The following is a 20,826-nucleotide window of genomic DNA, read 5'->3' on the forward strand; positions in this document are numbered from 1 at the left end:
ACTGTAACTGGTACCGGAAATTACAGTCGATGCACTGCGTGTGGTTCATGCAAGAAAGTCAACCTGGAAAGCTCGTGGGTCTGGCCTCGAGAAAAGGTCTTGGCCCTACCCCAAAGGCTGGCAAAGGAACGCACAAGTTATGTGATTAAATGAAGTACACGGAAACACACACATGCTTCCGGGAGCCAGAGGGCCGGGCAGTCTCTGACCCTGCATGACCTCATTCAGTAACCCGAGTGGACCAAAGTTCAAAACGTTCTCGGCTGCGATGCGGAGCTTTTTCAAAGGCTGGATGGACAGGGTGTGCTTCAGGGACAGAAGTGAGGACCCCTGAAACTTGTCATCAATCACAATTTGTTGAGTACCAACAGCACGCCAGCATGAAAAATGTCTTATTAATGAAAAGGAGCAACACTAAACGCATAAAGAGCTGCGCCATGTGGGAGTCTGTCAGAGATAACGTTTACAGATGCTTCGTTTTAGAAATTCACTTTACTCAGGACTACTGGTGGGAAGCAAGTTTCCTGAACACTAAATTGCATCCCACAGATGTGCTCCCCAAAGAAGCCATGGGAGAACGGGGAGGGCTGAGGCTGCAGCAAACCGAGTCAGCAAGTTTCCTGAGGAAAGAGATGGTTAGAAAACACTTCAAGGAACAAGTTAAATATAGCTTTCTAAGAGAATTATTTTTGTTGGAAAAAATGGGGAAAATGCTGGGTTGAAACGAGAAAATACTGTTTCAAAGTTCTCAGCAAACGCTACAGGAATGGGGTGAACTCGTGCAAGAGCCGCCTCAGGCTGCGGGGCCCGGGTGCGTGCGTGTTCCCACGGTGCTGTGCGTGAGAGCCAGCGCCTTCCTCTCCCTGGGCCTTGTCTCCCCTGTTGGGAACCTGGGAGGGACAGTAACCGTACCGACTGTTCAATATTTATCGCTGGTAAAGATTACATGAGTTGACCCCTCAAAGCACCTGGAACAGTGACTGGGACCTAGAAAGCACTACAATTTGTTTTCGATGTTTCTAAAAGACCGGAATATTTGCAGCCATAGAAATCCGTGAGCAGATGCAGCGCGTGGCCTGAGCACGGAGGTCGGTGCCGGTCGGGGTTCACCCCCTTCCACACCAAGGCGAGGGCCACTGTCCACTGCTGAGCCCGCGGCTGAGACGGGCCCTCACGACTGCCGGCTCAGCCTGGACACGGAGGCCCCGTCACGTGGCGCTTTCCGGTCTGGCCTCCTCCGTCGTGGCCTCTCCCCGCTCCTGCCCACAAACGCTGGTGCCAACCACCAGCCTGTTCTCCGCGAACAGAGCCTAGAGGAGAAAACACCCTCGTGTCCCCCTTCCTTTCCTTTAAAAGATGACGGGGAAATAACCGAAGCACAAGTACTCAGATACCCGCTCTCTGCCCACTCTCTCCCGCGCCCTTCCTAAGGGCTGCTTCTGAGCGCTGCTGGAGGACTCGGCGTGGTGAGGACCGGGGGACAGGCGAGGGGGGCAGCTGAGCAAGCCGAATAAGGAGGGCGAGAGTGATCAGCAGGGAAAACGGCTGTGGACGGGAAGGGTAGAGGAGATGGGTAAGAGGACGCCCTGAGCCGCGGCCTGTGTGTGACAGGAGAGGCTGCCACTGTAGAGCGTGGGGCGGGGACTCGAGTTGGGGGCGGGGACTGTGGCGCGTGGGGCGGGGACTCGAGTTGGGGGCGGGGACTGTGGAGCATGGGGCGGGGACTCGAGTTGGGGGCGGGGACTGTGGAGCATGGGGCGGGGACTCGAGTTGGGGGCGGGGACTCGAGAGCGTAAGGCCCCGGGTGGGGCAGGGGCTCTGGAGGGTGGGACGGAGCGGGCGAGGTGTTTTGCCCTCTGCCGTTTGTCCTTCCTTTGCAGCCTCTCCGAGAGACCTCCATAAAGCCCACGCTACTCATCAAGCTATTGAGGTTTGGGATCTGTATTCCTTTGGATGTCTCACCATGCCAAAACCGATCTTTAAAAAAAGGCGAGCAAAAAAGTCCAGTTTCATCTGAACCACACCAATAAAGTCTCTTCCCATGGGGGGCCTTGAGAGAGAAGAACCCTTAAAATTCAAAGTACATCCTACTGCAACAAAATAACTGATCGATAAATCCTCAGGATACTTTAAGCAACACACTGGTACAACTGGATGATTTGATGAAATAATACTGCTCCTCGAAATTACTGAGAAGGGATCAAAACCGTATCTAAGAAAATAAACCAGCCAGTAGGTAAAACTTTCCGAACTAATTTCAGAGTAATTAGTTTAGAAATCAGTGAAGTTTCAAAAAGACTAAATAATTAAAGGAATAACTATATTCTAGCACTAATTCATTAAAAGGAACAGTCTGCGTCTTGTATAAACATGTTTATAAAATGTTCAAATTTTAAAACCAAACAGCACTGCTATGAAATATTAAAAAATCTCAAATTTATTTTCTAGGGAGAACTTTTAAATACATTTAAGTGATTTCTGATTAGGAATGGAAGAGCTAAAAGGAATGAATAATATTTCTTTCTATAATTCCCACAGCCTCTGCTTTTTTCAGTTTTGTTTTCAATTTTCAAACATTTTTTAATTTTTTAATTTTCTTATGGGTATAAAATAGTTTTGCATAAAACTTACGGGATGAGCATGTCTCAGGTAATGGATAAGTTTCTGTCTCTGTGTATATTTGCAAAGCAAAAACTTAGCACGTACAATAAAATTAAGGTGCTGTTCTTTTAATAACCCACAATTATTTACTTGCTCTAATCAAGCTATTTTGACTTCATTTGTTGCCAATACTCTTAATCTTCCTTTTCAAGTATGAACAGAAATTACACTTACAAATGATGTTTTATTCTTCCTACCGTACTGTTCGGTCTTCAGACTTCTGATGATACAATGCAGTATGTGGGGTTTAAATGCAAAAAATATACTCGACTTATTGGCTTCTTATTGAAAATATCGGCCCTTAGCTCAGGAGGCTTGTAAAAATGGCTAAGAGGGTTTCCCCTCCATCAGTCAATGACTTGCGAGCAGAGCAGGCACACCGGCTGTCAGACGTCTGCAGCTCTGGACGGGAGCCTGAGGGAGATCTAGAGTCGGCTGTGGACCACGGAGGTGATGGGTCCGATGATATGCTTGTCTCACAGCATAAAACGTGGGGAAAAGCCGAGGCAAACGTTCAATACTAGAGAAGCAGCGGAATGCGGTGGGGTGTGCTAAGCGCACGACACTTAATTCCATTCAAACTGCGTAAGATTTACGAAATAACTTTTATCCGGAATGTTTTACGTCTCTATATTTACTGGCAAATGAAACAGTAAAATCTAAAAGAATGCCTTCTTAAGTACTTAACGAACGATGTAACTTTCATGTATTTAAGAAACTCATGTTCCACTTTTAAGTGCAGAAACCGGGGAGGGCGAGGCACTGAAGTTCATGACCACAAAGAGTCGGTTTTGAAAAACAAGTTCCAGGCTCGCGGCTGCCCGGTACTGCAGACTTCTCTCTCCATAAGGCTGGGCCAGGAAGCCCTCAGGGGACGCGGTGCCGTGCGGGTGAGGGCAGGGCGAGGTTCTGCCAGGGCTTCCGCACCAGGTGCGGGCCGCCAGCCTGCAGCTGCCGCCGCGGGGCCAGGCTCCACGAAACCACTGGGACACTGAAGGAGAGCTGCCGGAAGCCCTTCGAAACAGTTTGACAGTGGGGAGCCTGCACAGAGTGGCCGCTAGCATGTCTGCTCTACACGCAGAAGGTCCTGGGCTCGCGCCCCAGTGGAGCCAGGGGCCAACCCGGGGGGTGCCAGGCCCCGGGTGCACCCCACGAGCGTGGGGGAGGGGATGCCCCGCCCTCAGAGATCCCGTCCTTAAGGGGAAATGGCAATATCCATAGGTCATGGGTGGAAATGGGGGGGGGGGTTAAAGAGGGGGGAAGACAGTTATAATAGTGGGATGTGAATACGAAAAAATGTCGAGTGAGAAGCCTGAGCTGGCGTCTAACTCTGAACCAGGTCAGTTTAGTTCAATTCAAAACGCTTCGTAAACTTTCTAAATTTAAAAACCCTCGCTATCCTCAGGAAACGTATGGAGAGGACAGACATGTACACAACAACACAAAGAAGAGCATGCGGGGCCCTCAGTGGGCGTCGGACGCTGCCTGCTCCCGGGGGAGGAGCCTCCCGGCTGCGGGCTCGGCCCCCCCCCACCCCCGCCCCGGAGCTGCACCCTCTCGTCCAGGTACGAAGATCCTTGGGTGCGTGTCTCCATTTTCTTACGATGTCAGACATACCACCTCTGAATGGCCTGGACTCAACTGTGTACTACGAACCACATGACAAACCAATGAAAACCTTCCCTACAGTCTACTCTTAACAGAATACCCTTTCCCCAAAACACGGCAGCAGAGGAGGGTCTGGTTCCGCTCCAAGGCTCACCCCAAGCCCGGGGAGAGGCTGCCTAACACCCGAGGACACGGCGAGCAGGAGAAAGAGGTGGAAATAAACAGGTGACCCGAGTTTCAGGAATGCATGTTACTTAACCCGAAATACCTGAAATGCGACCGCTCAACTTGTGACCCACACAAAAATGGAGACGAGTCACCTTTTCCTTCATACCGAGTCTTCAACCCCCCCGGGCGTCTTACGGCAGCGCACACACCTCAGCCAGGACTCGCAGCCAAGGTGACCCCCAGCGCAGCCCCACGGGCCTCGCCCCACAGGCCTCCCCCCACACACACACGGCCCCCGCCCCTGCACCCCATCTTCCTTCTGCAGGCTCAGGCGGGGCCCCACAGCTCCACTTGGCAGCTCTCTGGTGCTGAACATGCGGCTGGGTGGTCAGCAAGAGATTTTAAAGCCACGTACTCAAAAGCGAAAGGGACGGACTCTCAGTGTCCCCCTGGTCTACCACCAGACGCGCAGCCGTGCCACCTGCAGAAATGCGGGGGCCTGCAGGGCCTGAGAGGCCTGGGCCTCCACGCCGCTCAGTTGGGGCCACGTCTGTGACCAAAATGACAGCAGTTATCCCATGAATTTAGAGATTTCAGATTTGTTTACATAATCTTTAATTAAGAATACTACAGCCCATGCTGGTTTAGAAACGTTTCAACTTCTCTTAAATGTCACAGCATAATGTAACTTTGTAGAGATATGTTTGGAATTCCACTATCTTGCATATTTCTAGAAAAAGGCTTTTCACCATCATCTCATTAACGGTTCGGGGAGGCGGTGTCGCTCAGGGAAAATGGCACTCGCCGCAAGCAGAAGGCCACGGCCCTCAGACCGTGCTTGTCACTCGCAAGTCGTGTGACGCGTTAGACCTCTCTGGGTCTAAGTTTCTTCATCTGCAAAAGCGAGGCAAAATTATGTCTCTCCATATCAAAAATTTAAACTGGAAACTATGTGTGTCCTCAAGAATTTCAAACTGCCTTACACTTAGTATCAGCTGAAGCAAATGTTCCTTCCAACATCATGTTGTAAAACTTTGTGAAAGTCAGATCAACTAACAATGCCAAAATAAATGGCCGAATCGTGAAAGGAGTGTAGTTCTGACTGTAAGTTCAGTTCCTGTTCTCCAGCTTTTTACCAGTAACTAAAAATGACGCCGGACGTTCTTTGTGAGAGAATTCGTTAAATTAAAAATGCTAAACCTGAGCCCCTGGGATCACGAAGCTTCCCTGTCAAGGTCTGCGGCCGACCTTGAGGGACCTGAAGACTTACCAGGATAGAGAAAGCAGAGAAACAACACAGGCGCGCGTCCGGCCGCCCGCTCTGCGGGCCTCGCTCTGCTCCCCGCGGATGACCAGGCGGGGGCGCGGGGAGAGCAGGGTGGCCCCGCACCTGTCCCTGCCACTGACTGAGTGCTTTGTTTCTTAAAAAGGTCAGGAAGTGTTTCGAATGCCTTGATGTCAGTGCACAATGGCATCTTTCAGAAACATTTGAATGTTGCCAGAGGAGGCAGGGTTCCTTCCCTCCTACCCGTTCCGAAACACGTAGGCAGGCGCGACTCATCGTGTCGGGACAGGGCGGCGTCGTTGCTTTCTCGTGTGTGTTCTGCAGAGGCAATGAAAATGCTCTTTTCCTGAGGGGGGCGGGCGGCCAACACCGACGAGCAGTTAACGCACAGCGCCAAGGCCCCCACAGAGCCCCCACTGAACAGCAGAGTAAAATCCTCATCTCGGTATCCACACACCCCCTGTCCCCCAGGCACGTCCTCCTGGCTCCCGACTGCTCTTGGCCGCACTTCAGCCAACACCCCTGCCTCGGGCCCACTGCGCCCAGCTAGCACCAGGGCCCCCAGATCCCGGAGAAGACAGGACGAAGCGGCCCATCTGGGGCTCTGTCTGCGGATGTCAGTCCCACGGAATTATGACACTGGTTAAGACTGGACTTGGCTATAAACCGTTTATCCTCCACACTACTATGGTGACGTGTTGCAACAATGTAAAAACATACATGTATCTTTTGAAATAAATGAAACCCACATGTACAGTTCAATAATTTTATTTTCGTGGGTTATGGGTGATCTCTCCATTTAATTTTTAAATTTCTGAGCACTGAGATACTGCATTAGCAATTTATCATAGTTACCTATTAACGGTTGAGGCCACTTGGTAAGAATTCTACATAAATATGAAAACCCCAACAGACTATTAAAAATGTTGCTTTAAGCACCCAAAGAATTTGTAAATACTGTAATTTTAAAAAACTCAAGGCTCCAAAGCTTAAGAACTTTAAAAATTAAGCCTCTTCTAAAAATCATTCATATGGTTTAAGAAAGTATTTCACTCAGTTCTAAAAGCCAGATCTACGAATTTGAGAGTTTTCAGCAAAGTTTGAGTTAGCTTTCAGAAATTATAAAAAGGACTTAAACTAAATTTAATTCAAAAATAAGTTTTAAAACCAATGCTTAAGAACAAAACATCAAAACAAATACTCTCGATTCAGCTGTTTTTTCAAAAGGAACCAAAAAGGGGATTTAAATACTAATAGGCAAATGATTTATACTGGATACAATGTTTTGACATCTGTTCCTAAGATAGATTACTATAAAAGTTTTTATAAAAGTTTTTGCAACTATTTGCAAGAAAGGAGAAAATTACAAAGGGCTTAATATTTGCAGAAGTAGGGACTTCATAAAAGCATTCCAGTTCCAATTTAGTTCGATCTATTGTTACAACATAGAAAATGCAAATACCAAAAATCTTTAACTCCGAAGGCCATGCGTATTTCCTTAGTCTACGGCACACCTTGGCCTCGGAGATGGCCAGTTTCAATCCCGCACGGGGTTTTACAGCTTAAGAGTGAAAGGAACAAGCAGAAGATGACTGTCATCTTATGTTCGAAAGAGGGATCTTAAACCTCAGGCGATTAACTATGGTTGAAAAATGAAGCTAGTGCGGACCCGACGCTGTGCACGGCACACCTGCGCGCAGTCAGTCGGCGCCACACACGGCGGACTGATCAGCGCTCCTGGCTCTCGTCTCACTCCCCCAACGAGATTTAACACCAGGGAGACAGGACTCTGGAGAGGGGATGTCAAATGCGAATGGATGTCCTTCTACTAGGCAGTATCTTCTGTTGTTGTTTTTTTCAGGTCAGATTTGAAAGCCCCAGGCTTTTCAAGATGTCCAACAAAAGAATAAACTTGTTTTACCTTGGTATCATTCTTCAGGAGTTAACTTTGAAAATAAAGTTTCCACTAAACCAGCTTACAAATCTTTCTAATCTATATGGGTTATAAGAAACAAATATTCATATCCATTTTAGCGAGGGCAGGCCCAACTATGAGACATTTTCTAGATATAACTATGGATAAAAATAAAAAACAAAGGTGACAAACAGAATTGTATTTCTCCAATTAACTCACCCTCTTCATGGAGAAATATGGTCCGTGCAGTGCTTCAGGTGGGACAGACAGGGAAAATAAAAAAGCAGAGAGGCCAGGGACTCGGACAGCACCCCAGAGCCGCCGGCGGGCTGCGCGGCCACAGCAGAGAGAGGAAGCTACCCAGCAGGGACAGGCTGTAGTTCAAGCTCAGGAATATTTCTTTTTTAAAAAACATGCAAAAGAAAACATATCTGCTTTACATCTTAAACGATTCTTGCTGTTAAGTAGGAAATGTTTTTATAGCAACTTTTAGAGTCAAGTCGTTGCAATAAAGGTTCACACTGGTTTGCACCCTCAGCAACCAAAACACACTGATGAAGAGAAACTCTTGGTGAAAGTCTCATTCAAAAATGCCTTCGCATTTTTGGGAAAGTCGGGGAAGGATGATCGGGATCAGTTAGGAGGAATAAAAGAATCATGTTTGACCTCATCTACAGCAAGAGCTGAAGGCAGTTTCATTGATAGCAAAGAATATATCCTCACCCAGATATGGCAAAAAGGAGAAAAGTTAGAACTATAAATGTGTTTGAGTAATAGACACTATACTGACACTTACATGGGCACCTTGTTTCAGCCTTATATTATGTGGAAAATAAATTTCCATGTGAAATACATTCTTATTCCTCACAAGAAATTTAATCTCTCATAATTTTCCCACAAACTCATTTTAGAAAATAATTTACTGCATGAAAGTTTGCTATAAAATACATTAAAAGATTAAGGCCACACCTTATGTATGCATAGTCTCAAAAGCAGTCCACGGATTCAGGGCACAGCTCGTTGGCCCAGAAAAGACGACGCTGTCGTCGGCTGTGCACAGAACGGCCCCCTCCCCTGCAGCGGACCTTGGTGCAACGGAGACTGGGGCGGTGGGGTCCACTCAAACGGATTGTTTCTAATACGTACAGTACCGTAAATGTAGTTTTCTTCCTTGTGATTGTCTTAGTAACATTTTTTCTTTAGCTTACTCTATTGTAAGAGTATAGTACATAACATGCAAAATATGTGTTATTCAACTGTGTATGTTATTGGTAAGGCTTCTTCTGGTCAACAGTAGGCTGTGAGCATACAGTTTTGGGGGAATCGAAAGTTACATGGGGATTTTCAACCGTGCAAGGGATCAAAAGTACCTCCCACTAACGCTTTTTCCAAATCCGTATTGTAGTACTTCCACAAGCGATGGAAGATCCTGAAATGATACTAATATTGAGAAAAGGGGATTCTGAAGAAATACACTTCAGCTGGCTAAGTATCTTTACCATCAGGTATGACAATTAGGAACCAAACCATTATGGAGAAAGGATCCATCACACCACGTTGCAAGCAAGGTGACTCCGGACAATAATCTACCTTATCTGCGAATGAAACGCAGAAATGCTGAGCCTGAAAAACACCGACGGCGTGGTCACTGTTGAGAAGACACCAGGGGCTCCCCGTCGGCGAGGCAGCCAAAGCCAGGCAGGAGGCGAAATCCCACACTCACATTTTGGAGTCTTTAGATTTAAAGAATGACTCACGAAAAGTGAGAGAGAAACGCGAATGAGGGCCTATGAGAAATAGCTTAAGAGACAAAACTGGAAATGACAAAAAGGAAAATGAAAATCAATTGAGAAAAAAGTCACTACTACATGAAGCGTGAAAGATTTCGCAGGGACTTAGGAGACAAATGGATGCGCAGAAGAAACCCTGAACTGCATGTACGGGGAGCTGGAAGACGCCGCCATGGGGGGGGGGGGCAAGGCCGCCATTTCCACGGATGCCTCTCTGTTCCGGGGGAGCCTTGGAGGTCCGTTTTTCACAGCGTTTAAGCTACATTACTCCTTAGATGCTGGTTTTCTTATGCGTCAGAGTAGGGTCAGGGTCCCAGGAGGAGGGGGAGGACGCTACCCGTCTGAAAGCGAGAGTTCAGATAAGCACACTTAGCCACCGTGAAATGTTAAAATCAAGTTTTATTTCCATCTGCTACACTGGAGGCACACAACGACCTAAACACATTCCTTTAAATCCCTTTCCTTGCAAAAAACAGATGATGGTGTAAGAGGAGCGTTTACGAGGTTTGGACAAAATAACATACAGCACAATCTAAGGAAAAGCTTCATTTAACTTTCTTTTAAACTTTAGTGGGGTTTTTTTGTTGTTGTTTTTTGTAACCCCTGACCATCAACGTCACCAACGCGGAAGTGGTGGGGATCCTCGCCAACATTCCTCTACAGAGCTGCTTGTTAAAATGGCTGCCCTCCCTCCCCGGCCAACCTGACCACCTTCCGCCAGATGCTTTGTCCCTATCCTCTCCCCGAAAGCGAGATCAAGTAAAAACGACACCAAAAGGATCCTTGGGATGGGGATGAGTGGTAGGAAATTCTCACTAGACAGCAACGCGCACTTCCAGCCGCGTGTCACCTGCTGAGTCACTCCCGCCGCCTCCCGGCTGCAGGACGGCGGCCGCGGCGGGGCCGGAGCGAGGTGCGGCCTCAGTACAGGTTGTCGGCGCCCGCGCTGCGCGGCGTCTTGATCTTCTCGAGGTTCTTGAGGATGACGTCGTGCAGCGTGGCGTACTGGTTGCGCACGTGCAGCAGGATCTGGCGCACGCTCAGGTACTCGTTCTCGTCCACCTCGGCCACCGTGCGGCGGTAGTCCTCCACCTGCGGGTACTTGACGATCTTGGACACCAGCTTGGCCCGGGTGTTGTAGTAGGTGGAGAAGCGGCGCAGGTAGGAGGCCGCGGTGCTCTCCACGGTCCAGAGCCGGTCCACCGTGTCCTCCTGGATGGACACCCCGAAGTTGTTGCCGTCCTCCACCTTGGGGATGAGCAGCTGCACCCACATGCGCACGGTGCTGCACTTCTCCCGCAGCAGCTCGATCTCGGGCTTCACGCGCTCGATCAGCTCCACCAGGTGCCGGTTGCTGCGCAGCAGCGCGCCCGGGCCGCCGGGCAGCAGCGCGGCCGCCTTGCCCGCCGCGTCCCGGCTGGGCCCGTCGCCCGCGGTGGCCGGCGCGGCGGGCGGCTCCAGGGCCGGCACCGAGCGGATCCGCGCCAGGTCCTGCAGGCGGAGCTCCTGCACGCAGCAGTCCAGCTCCCACAGCTTCTGCGGGAAGAAGGTGGACACCAGCTCCTCCGCCTCCTGCGCGATGCGGGCCCGGAACGCGTCCACCTTGCCCCGCACGTCCTGCTCCAGCTCCCGCGGGGCGGCCATGCCTGAGGACGACCAGGGCGCGTCGGCCAACTCCCAACGGCGCGCGCGCCGCCGCCGCGGGTGGTGACGCCGCGGGTGACGCCGCGGGTGACGCCGCGGGTGACGCTGCGGGTGACGCCGCGGGTCCCGGCGGCCCACGCGGCCACAGGGCCACGCCCCGCGCAGCCCCGCGGTGCCGCCCCCCGCCGCGCGCACGCGCCGCCGCGGAGCCGGGGGTCGCCGCGGGGCGAATGCGCGGAGCCCCGAGGCCGCCACGACGCCCTCCTGGAGGGCGACAGCGGCTGCCAAGGCGCCCGCACCCCACGGCTTTCCATGCGACCCGGAGGAACCCCGCGCCGCCCCCAGGCGCCTCCTGTCGCACCGGGCCCGGTTCCCGCGTCACAAGCACCCGCTCTCCCTCCCGCACGCTCCCGCCGCGACGGCCGCGAGCGAACAGACGCCCTTTGGCAGCTGCATTCTCCACATCGGTCCCCAGATCTAACCCACGCACCCCTCTGAACGCGGAAGGGTGGCGTGGAGGGAGGCGGACCCCGCGTTCCGGCCGCGGCTCTGCCCCGCAGTGGACGCGCAGCCCCGCGGGGCCGCTCGTGCTTCGCTGTCCTCATCTGCAGACAGCGCTGCGAGACAGCTGCCGCCCGGAGAGCCACGGCGAGTGCGGCAGAGTGTGGCGCCCCCCCCCCCCCGCCCACATGGTGGCACAGTGAAGCTTGGCGGCTGTTGACCGACGCGCCAAAGTCCCCCTTCACCCTCTGAAATGGACAACTGGGAACTCTGGACAAACCATCTTGTTACTTAAGCAGTGGTGACTAATTGTGCTACGGAGCTGAACGGAAGTGTTAGCAAAAAAACGGGCTTGAAATTCCCAGACTGTCAGTATTCACAGGCCGCGTCGCAGAGGGCCCAGGTGAGGGACGGTTTGCGGCTGCCTTGGCGGGAAAGTGCGCTTCTGAGCAGACCCCATTCTGGCAACAGCCACGTCTCCATCACGTTCACATTTTATCTTACAAATTACACAGTTGGTGCAGTTTGGAAACAATGATTTCTACTCTCAAGGGTCCTTAAGATGGTAGATTTTAACAAAATCTACTGATGTCTGGGTCCAAGATCCTTGACTTTTTAAATGCTTTGGTCAATGATTCCGCACCCAAGACACCGATGGCTTCCTCCTTACAAAATTCCCGGATGAACATATTGTGTGAACAATGAATCCTCTAGATCTGCAATTTCCAAATGAGAGCCCCTCAGCTCCCTATAATTACTTGTGTGCATTCGTTTTGATAAAATGATTGATATAATAAGCATACTTTGGGTCGTACTGTGACTGCCACCCAATGACACTTTCTATGAGTAGGGTGCTGCCACATACCACTGCTCTACTTGATGAGAGAGAGGAGCCTATTAGGTACCATTATCCTTTCTCTTCCTTCTCCCAAACTGTTAATCAGCTAGAACGAAGGTTTCTTTAATGGTCCGAATAGAGAAGACCCGAGGGAGAATCATGGCGAAGGACTCGGCAATATGGACACGTGTAATTGAGACCCGAAAGGACCCGCATCCGAAGAGTCAGCAGCACCTTCATTCGTCAGTAGCGACTTCCACAGAAACACGACCTGTCACATCAGTCATGCTGATTCCAACTTTATCTTCGTAACATTGTTTATATTTAATGTATACACTTATTTTGGTTCTGTAGTTGTAAAACTAGAAGTATACGATGTTTCAAGTTTTATGCTTACATGTACTTAGAAGAACAATCAATGCCGGAGAATTTCTTCCTTTAAAGGAAATTACTTCCTTTAAAAGTAAAAATACTCTTCCGAGCCCTGTTCAAACTGCAGGTATCTTCCTGAAACACACGTGTGATCGCATTTCCATCTCCTGCAGGGAGGGACCATCCTCACACAGGCTCGCAGGCGCCTTCCTGCTGGGAGCGTGGCCACCCTTCACTCCCAGACCCCCCTCTGCCTTCCAGCGACAGGTCCCTCACACGTCCTCTGCCGCGGGAAATGCCGCCTTGCCTCCCTTCTTCCCCCTCTCTACCCTATCCACTCATAATTCTATAAAAAACTCGAGACCTATTTTCTGATCTGAAAAAACCTTCCCTGACACCACCGTCTCCTTCCTCGATGAAGTGAGTGCCCCCGCACACGTTACAGAGTGCAGCAGCATCGGCCTCATCAAGCTGTTGAAGGAGTAAATGAAATGACACATAGAACGGCGAGGGCAGCAAAGGCTTCATAAATAGGAGTCGTTCTACCTGTAACTGCAGGATTCTGCAGATTGCTTTTACAGTTCCTATCACGGTGTTGTGGTTTTTGATTTACGAGTCATTTTTCCCCACTGAGTAACTTCTGTGAGGACGAGGATTCTAGCTTATCCGCTTTCGTATGTTCCCTGGGAGCGCCGCGCCTGACAGCAAATGTTCAGTGACTGCATCCTGGATGAATAAATGAACCAATGAAGCAAAAAGGATGAAACTGACCAGACAGGACTTGACCAGCGGAGGAGATGGGGTTCTCGAGCAACTTATCTTTTTCTTTTGTTCCCCTGAAAAGTTACAGAATTGTGCTATGTCACATCAAAATCTGTTTGGAGACCTAACAGCCGCACGCTCGGCTCAATCGCAGGGTCTGATACAGAAAGGCAGGAAACACCCCTTTTTCTCCCCTTGACGGTACACGCCTCACAGCGCACTCTGCCTGCGGTCACACGCACAGTCTGCCAGTTCTGAGGAGTGGGCCCATCACGTGAGCGGAGCTGGTGTGCGGGGCGGCGCCACGCAGTGCTCCAGGCTGGCGTCCGAGAACGTGTCAGGGAGCACCGCGGAGGAGCGCCGAGGAGGGGGCGATGCTGGCCCAACTCCTGCCCTACTGCTGACTCATAGCTTCTTGTCAGTGCGAGATATGTTTTACTTGGCAAGATGCAGGATTTCGACTGACTGAGAGGGGAAGACAGGAGAAAATGCCTACGCATAAAACTCTACGGCTGAATAATGGCCCGCACCTCGGTGCTGGATCGACGGGCCCCCCAGATGCTGGTGCAAGCCGAAAGCACCCCAGAATGAAAATTTCATGAGCTGCAGAATTACTGCTAAAGGTAAAGCAGTAGTTAACTAAAGATTTTATTCTTCCACAGACACTTCCACTTATAAATGCTAAATTCACTAAGTTGGAGTTAAACTTTCAGATTAGTATACAAAATGTGTACAATGAGTTTTTAATTTTTCTACATAATCTTTATCAGTGCCAGAAATGGTCAAAAGCGAAAAAGAAGTCAAAAAAATCATATACTTCACCCTGAAAAACTGTACTTTCTCCATGTTCATTTACAATTACTGTCTTCTTGATTCTCCTTCTTGGTGCTTATCACAAACTGAAATTCTCTTACGTATTTATTTGTATATTTGTTGTATCTGTTTCACGAACATAAAACCTTTTGTTTTGTTTATGGCTGGATCTTTTGTGGTGAGGATAGCCTGGAACATAATGGCCACTCAATAATTATTTTGTTAGATGAACACGGCAAGAGTGACTAACTCTCTTGATTTGATTAAATAATAATTCTCTGAGGATAGCTGCATTTAGAAGAACTTGCTAATTATAAAAGTAAAGCAATTATTTGAATAGTCACATTTTAGCATGAATATAGTTTTTGGATAATTAAATCAATTCTTAAAAAGTCTGAAGAAAGAAATCTTATATTCTCTGAAAATATCTCATATTTACATTTTGTTTTAAAGAACAACAAAAGAAGTACTACGTGTTTAAAAAATTTTGGATTTTGGTATTTATTACTACCATTTACCTTCTTAATATAGAACTGTTTGTTTCAAAATGAAATTAATATTTGCATTTTGGAAGATGGAAAATAGGCCTTCTTAAATTTATATTTAAACTCATGTTAACTATATAAAACTATGGTAAAAATCCAAAAAATATTAATAAAAACAACTGAGTTTGGACTTTGGTTCTAAAAAGTATTTTGCTTAAAGAGACACTATATTTTCCCTAATCTAAGATGAACACAGATTAGTAAAATAATCCTAGAAGGATAATAGCTTTCAAAAATAATCTGCAATAATATATGTGCAAAGAAATTAGGTTGATAACTCTTCTGTATGAGAGAGTATTACATGTACTTACATTTTTAACTAAAAAATTAGCAAGATAAACTTTATAGTGTTAAGGGTGGAAATTTTTCAAATGGCTTACTTCTGCTTCTATAATCTGCTTGCTTGTTTAATGTTTAACCAGGGTGTAGGTCTAAGAGATATCCTGTGCAAAGACATGCTAATGGCTACCTTCTGCTTCTGTAAACCTCCTTGCTTGTTTGATATGGTTTTAGGCTTTAGAAACTACCTCCTCTGGAAGCTCGGGGCTGATCTCCTCCAACCCTGCCTGGTAGAAAGTCAGTTGCAGGCTAATAAAGGCTCACAATTCATCTCAATTGGCTCCATGGGTCTTAGATTGGATCACGACACAACAATAGCTAAAAAGTTGACCCCAAAGCCTCAAACTTAAGTGAAGTTGTTTCATCAGAATAGATCTGAAGTACTTTATAATCTGAACTCAAATTATTTTATCATTAATTTTTGATCTTCTTAATAAACTATGAACTTCCATTATATAGAAAAATGTCAGGTAACAGTCTTCATCTAAAAATGAGAAACAAGGAACCACAACCTTGCACAGTGACATTTATTAACAATCACTAACTGTGCTGATATAATTGTTTTAAAATCTGTATAAGACCATGTGTGTAAGTTATTAATACTCTTGGGAAAACAAAGCTGACTTTACAAATGGAAATAATGTCTATCACATCTTCTGGATGAACTCGCGCACATTAGTCACGTGGCCCCATGCGATCCTGACATGGAAAGACTCGATTAGAGACGACACAGTGTCTCTTCAATTCCCAGCCAATGTCAGTGAATCCATCCAAAGGAATGTGCTATACAGAATAACCCCTAAAAACAGCAGAAAACCTGGTATCTGCTGTTACTCAGTTTTCTGTGCGTAATCTAAGTCTCTAGTTTCTGTAGACATTATGTTAAATGAGCACTGAATTTAGAGTCAACATAGGAAGTATTTAAAAGAACCCTAAAATTGCCTGTTTAGAGGCAATGATGAGAGGTTACAGGTCACCGAGGGAGAGTCCGGCTAGCTTTCTGTGTGCTGGGCCCTTCCTTTCAAATTTCTGATGCCCTTTACCCAAAAGGGAGAAAAGGTCAGTAGGCCTAAGTGAGCTGGATCAAGCCTTCATGAACCTAGTTAGACAGTGGATGGTAAAGCTAATGCTGTAAAATCTTGCAGATTTCATACTCTTTCCGAACATGCTAATTTTCTGTTGATGGATAAGAAAATAATAGCATTAAAATGTATCTTTATGGAGAGCCGAGGGTGGGGAGGGACCCTGGAGGCCCATGCCACGTCTGAGGAGAAACGCCTCTCCCCCCTTGTCCAGTCCACCTGAGTTCCTGAAACTGCAGCCGTGTGCTTCGGAGTCCACCCCCGACGACAGAAACTGGACACCCAACCGTGTCTCATGGCTGTGCTAGAGCTTAGTTATTTTATACAAACTCTTCACCTAGGAAGTGTGACTGCTGATACCACTGTGCCGGGGGCGAGGCGGAGGCCCCAGACAGCACCCCGACAGCCGTCCGCGTCCGCGAGCAGAGCGAGGCTGGCCGCGGTCCAGAGCCATTGGACTCCACAGCCCACAGCATGGCTGCCAACAAAAAAATGCTGTGTCGGCCCCCCCGGAAGTTATTTTCTCCACAAAACCAAAAAGTAATGACTCAGACAGAGCTGAGTGGAAGACTTTTTTTATTTCTGACTAAGGCTGCACAATGCTACCAGATAAATTCTCTCTACCCTGTGCTATTTTTCTACTCTTTAAGCCAGTGCCCAAAATATGTGCATAAATATACGTGTGCATACACACGTTCATACACATATGATAATACATATATTTTTAAAAGATTGATTCCAGGGTCTGATTCTCTTTCACTAAATAGAAAAACACACTAGCATGGGACAAAACGCAGCAGAAACTCCGTCCGACAGTGCTATTCGCACTCCTCCTCTCACGGACTTCGCTGAGCATCTCCTGGCACTGCGACCTCCGCGGGCGCGTGCCGTGCGTTTCTTCCATCTGGTCCCCAGAACCCTGGCTCGGCAGCATCTCCTGCGGCTCATCGTGCTTCTGCTATCATGATCTGCAGTGCACGTCATGTTCCCAAAGAGCGCACAAATACCATTGCGCTATCTAAGAGTGAAGACTGGGACTCTGAGGACACTGTTTTAGAAAGTTCCGGCAACATGTGCAACCTTACAAAAAGGTTAAGGGTGATACACAAAAACCTGAGCATCAGACAACACTGATGTCCACATGCAAAAAACGAGCATTGACCCCTCCCTGCGCCATGCACAAAAATCAGCTCGGAATGGGTCAGAGGCCTCCACGTCAAATCTCACAACGATGAAAATTTCAGAAGAAAATGTGAGAAAATCTTTGTGACCTTACGTCAGGCAAATATTTCTTAGGACAACAAAAACATGATCCACAAAAGAAAAATCTGATACATTGGGTCGCATCAAAATGAAGAATTTCTGCTCTTTGAAGAATATTGGTAAGAAACTGAAAAGACACGCAGCAGAGTGGGAGGAAATACACCCAAGCAGGGATCCGACGCAGGGCCTGGGCCAGACTGTGTACGTGTGGCTGGCATCGATCACAAGGAAACGGAAACCCAATTAAAAACGGGTGAAAGAGTTGAACAGACACTCCCCCGAAGGAGATACACGGATGGCAGATAAGGACATGAAAAGATGGGTAAGACGATCAGTCACCGGGAAAACGCAAACGGAAGCCGTGGGCCAGCACCGCACACCTGCGGAACGACTGAAACGCGACGGACCGGCCAGGACGCGAGCGCCGAGGGTGGGGGGGACCGGGCCTCGCTCTCGCTGCTGCTGAGCACGCGACGGTGCGGCCGCTTCGGACACGGCCTGGCGGTGTCCTGAACAGCCGCACACAGGCCTCCACGCGGCGAAGCCGAGCGACCCCGAGGTGCTGACGCAGAGAAGCGAGCACGTACCCGAGACTCGCACGCGGGGGCTGCATCTGCCGTAGCCACGACGCCATGTGCGTCAAGGGCACCGCGCTGAGCCTCACGAGAACTACGCCGGGGGAGACACACACGGCGCAGGGTCCCTTCCCGCAAAATCAAGGTAAGATAAAGGTGACCAGCGGTCGCCTGGCGCCGGGAGCGGGTGGGTGGGGAGGGCCCACCGAGGCGCGGGGGGGCGGGGGGGGTGCGGGGACGACGGGAAGCGCATGCCCACGCCCGCGGAGCTGAGGTCCAGACGTCACACGCACGTGAAGCTCACGAAACGGCCCAGCGTGCGTGTTCTTACATGTCAATCATAGCTCAATAAAGCCGTTCTAAAAAAGAAACTAATCCACTGTGGAAAATAGTATAGAAGTTCCTCAAAATATTAAAAATAGGCCTGCCATGCGACTGAGCACCCCTGCTTCTGGGGCTGTGTCTCGAGGACATGAAACCAGTATCTCGAAGCGCGTCTTAGAAACTGCGACCAGCCTCCTTAAGGAACTACAGGGAAAGATCTGGCACCAAGGGAGGTTCCTCTTCACAGAATAAAGTCGTCGAACTTCTACTCAGTAACAAATGGACTCGGAGGAGAAATAGCTGTTAGACTTAAGCTGGATAACAGAGGCCTCTTTATTCTGTATGATACATTTTAGTTTTATTCTTAAGATTTATTTCTAGCTATATTATGATCAGACAGATGATTAAAATTATTCGAAATACAGGCATTGGGAGATTTGACAATTTAAGCTGACAAGCTTTTTCTGAACACCTCCCAAGTTCAAAATGAAAACTGTGCAGGGGACGAAATCCTAGCACTGCCCCTTCCCTCCAGGACACCACGGACCCCGCTGACGGAAAGGCCTCTACTAACAGGGAGCTTACCCAGTCTGCGGCTGCCCCATCCCACAGCCCGCTCGGCACCCCAGCTGGAAAGCCACCTTCCCCGTCCAGGTGCTGCTCAGGTCAGCGTTCGACTCCGACACGCGGAGACCTCACTGGGTGCGCAGCTTCGTGCAAACGGTCCCTGGCCTTTAAAAATGCATCTAAGTCCCCCAATTTCCGCGGGTGCCCTGATCAATTGCTCAAGGAGCTCGCCCGTTACAGACTCTCCGTCACATCAGTTGATGGCACAAACCAACTTAGAGGGCGGTGCTGAACTGCTGGGTTTGGCACCCAGTCCACGCGCTCCATCGTCACTTACTGCACTCGGGCTGCGCGCCTGGTTCTGTGCGGGACGCCAGGGGCAGAGCGAGGGCTGAGCTGGTCCGCGCCCTCAGCGTGCATGAGGCCTGGCGGGAGGCGCGGGCGCTAAGCAAGAGTCGCACCACTGTTGGGCAGGCGTGTGCCACTCTCCGGTCTCAGCCAGTGACCCATCCTGCCGGCTCCCAGTGTGGTTATGGGAACTGTGAACTGAACGGCCCCCACAGCCCACCCACGACAGGCTCTCCACGGGTTAGCATCAATGCCTGGAAATAAACGTCGCACAGCTACCAGCCTTAACGTTTTCAGGAAACACCAAATAGGTCAGCGTCCAGACTCGCTGATAGCGTCCAAGGTAAACAAATCGGAGTCCAAAGGAACGAACCGCCGCATGTGGGGGAAGGGAGGGGACGACACGAGTGTCGCAGACCCTAATCCCGAGGCAGATCGCAAATCGCCTTTCCTAGCGGTAGTAACTGCTGTCTCCACAAGTGAGTGCCGTGACGTCATCGAATGCTCACACCAAGTCGTTTGGACACAGAATGACTTCACAGGCCGCCTTGCTAGTTCTCCGCCTCTGTACGAAGGACAACTACCAGAATGCCTCCATATAAATTAAATTAGAAACAGTTCTATCAACTTTTATATTTTTAGAACTATTTAACATTAAAAACCAGCTCCTTATTTAAGATTTAGAAGACTTTTGATGTCTCAAGCAATACTTTAAATATGATTCTTAAATCTGGTTTTAATTCCATATTCTCTTATTTGTTTTGTAGTCCTACCGCAAAAAAACAAAAATTGTTCTCGACTTTCTCCATGCATTGCTTTAAACAGAAAACAACAGAGATGAGAAACAATTTGTTTTCCTTTGAAACATCTGTCAAAAATAAACTAGATGCTACATCCTCACATTTACATAGCTTAATCGCGACGGTCTGTTCGGCCCACACGTCACCTTCGCACGGCTCCTGTCCCCAACGCGCACGCCGTCCCTTAGCCCCCCCCCTGCCGAATGCCACCCCGCCACGTCACACTCCCTCCCAACAGCCTCTGGTCTGTCCCGCCTGGCGCACCAGAAACGTCATCTCGAGCCTCCAGTGACGGCCACATTTACGCAGACCACGGGCTGTCTCGTCTCTCTCACCTGGGCGGGCTCGGTGACATCCGATGTGCTGGCCTGCTCCCTTCTGGACGCTTCTTCCTTGACCTCCACGTGTGAGAATAAAATGAACCCGTGGACCTGCCCTCCCTTCGCCTGTGGCACGCTGCTCCGACCCCCTTCTGTGTCCCTGTCCGTCCCCTGCGCCCCGAGTCCCTCCCTCGCCACTGCTTCAGCACGTGGCTGCATTTCCACAGGGCTTTGTCTTTGGCCCCCTTCTCTTTGGAAAATGAACCTGAAGCAACTCAAAGCATGTTTTAGACAGAGATCCGTGGA

At 49.2% G+C, this 20,826-nt stretch overlaps 2 protein-coding genes across 2 annotated transcripts in view; both read right to left on the reverse strand.

The window, feature by feature from the left end:
* ATF6 (activating transcription factor 6) overlaps positions 1 to 20,826 on the reverse strand; it is a 76,182-nt gene that overhangs the window by 15,968 nt on the left and 39,388 nt on the right. The window lies entirely within an intron of this gene.
* On the reverse strand, positions 7,582 to 11,071 carry LOC118612864 (proteasome activator complex subunit 3-like). Its single transcript, XM_036234723.1, has one exon. It carries the CDS (start codon positions 11,069 to 11,071, stop codon positions 10,349 to 10,351), a length of 723 nt encoding a protein of 240 aa, XP_036090616.1. The 3' UTR covers positions 7,582 to 10,348.

Source organism: Rousettus aegyptiacus, unplaced genomic scaffold, assembly GCF_014176215.1.
Source record: "Rousettus aegyptiacus isolate mRouAeg1 unplaced genomic scaffold, mRouAeg1.p scaffold_m13_p_17, whole genome shotgun sequence".
In the NCBI taxonomy this organism is placed as follows: Eukaryota; Metazoa; Chordata; class Mammalia; order Chiroptera; family Pteropodidae; genus Rousettus; species Rousettus aegyptiacus.